This window comes from Penaeus monodon, chromosome 25, assembly GCF_015228065.2.
Source record: "Penaeus monodon isolate SGIC_2016 chromosome 25, NSTDA_Pmon_1, whole genome shotgun sequence".
NCBI classification, from domain to species: domain Eukaryota; kingdom Metazoa; phylum Arthropoda; class Malacostraca; order Decapoda; family Penaeidae; genus Penaeus; species Penaeus monodon.
The window spans coordinates 40040220-40041190 of record NC_051410.1 but is presented as its reverse complement, the minus strand read 5'-3'; the positions used below and the strand labels follow the sequence as shown (position 1 = coordinate 40041190).

Here is a 971-nt window from a genome sequence, read left to right as displayed (position 1 = left end):
AATGTTCTGGCATGTTCTCATAATTTTACTGAATTTTAATTTTTTAAATTGTCACTAAAGCTTTTCACACCATAACAACTAACTAGTTGAGATAAGTGTTTTAGGGAGAAGGATGAGTAAGCTTTGAGAGTAGTTATGAGTTTTAATGAAAATAATCACTTTTCAGACTTGCTTCACTTGGTTCAGTGATTGCCTGGGTGACCTCGAGAATAACACTCAGCGAGACCTATTCTGTGAGAAACTCCTTCGTCTTGATCCTGTAACCATGACCCGGCCTGCATTCACCTGCTTTGTTGATTACTTCCATGCTGTGAATCTCAACGATCACAAACTAATAAGGAATGGAAATGTGATTGTAAGTAAAATATGTTTTAATGATTTAGTTTTTTTATGCATATGAAGTTTTTGATGGTTATGTAAAGAACATACCTTAATGATTTTACTTTATATTTGATATTACCAGACTGTGGATAAGTTAGAACCCTTGGGAATGGAGTTCATATGGCAGCTGGTTCTAGAGTGCCAGGACGAGCTACTTGCAGAAGATGCAATGAAGCTTTTGCTTGACATGTCATACATGTCATTATCAGCTCGACTCAAGCGTGACCCACCACAGTTGCATGCAAAATTTATATCCGAGTGCTACAGGAAGTTGGAGGTATGCATGAAAGTTTAATATTTTAATACATCTGTTTTACATTAGAACTGGTATTTGTTTACATGGGTGTATATGTCATGAACTAAAATGGCAGCTTTCATTACTTGGTTCCCAAATTTGTAACTTTCAGAAATCTATGCTACGTGTCAACGAGACAGCTGTTGGTGCTGCAGTGTCCACAGCAACTAAAACTCTGACTGCAATGGCAGTGTCAGACATTGGAACTCTGCCAGCTTGTTCAAGGTTAATTTTACATTGATTTTATATTCCCATTATGAAATCACATAATTGGATTTAGAATATTATAAGACAG

At 36.3% G+C, this 971-nt stretch overlaps 1 protein-coding gene across 1 annotated transcript in view; it reads left to right on the top strand.

Moving 5' to 3' along the window:
• LOC119589266 (ubiquitin carboxyl-terminal hydrolase 24-like) overlaps positions 1–971 on the top strand; it is a 33335-nt gene that overhangs the window by 8385 nt on the left and 23979 nt on the right. Inside the window, exons 13-15 of the mRNA XM_037937884.1 lie at positions 167–355; positions 464–658; positions 789–901. Coding sequence (XP_037793812.1) covers positions 167–355; positions 464–658; positions 789–901 — 497 coding nt within the window. The remainder of the gene's footprint in view (positions 1–166; positions 356–463; positions 659–788; positions 902–971) is intronic.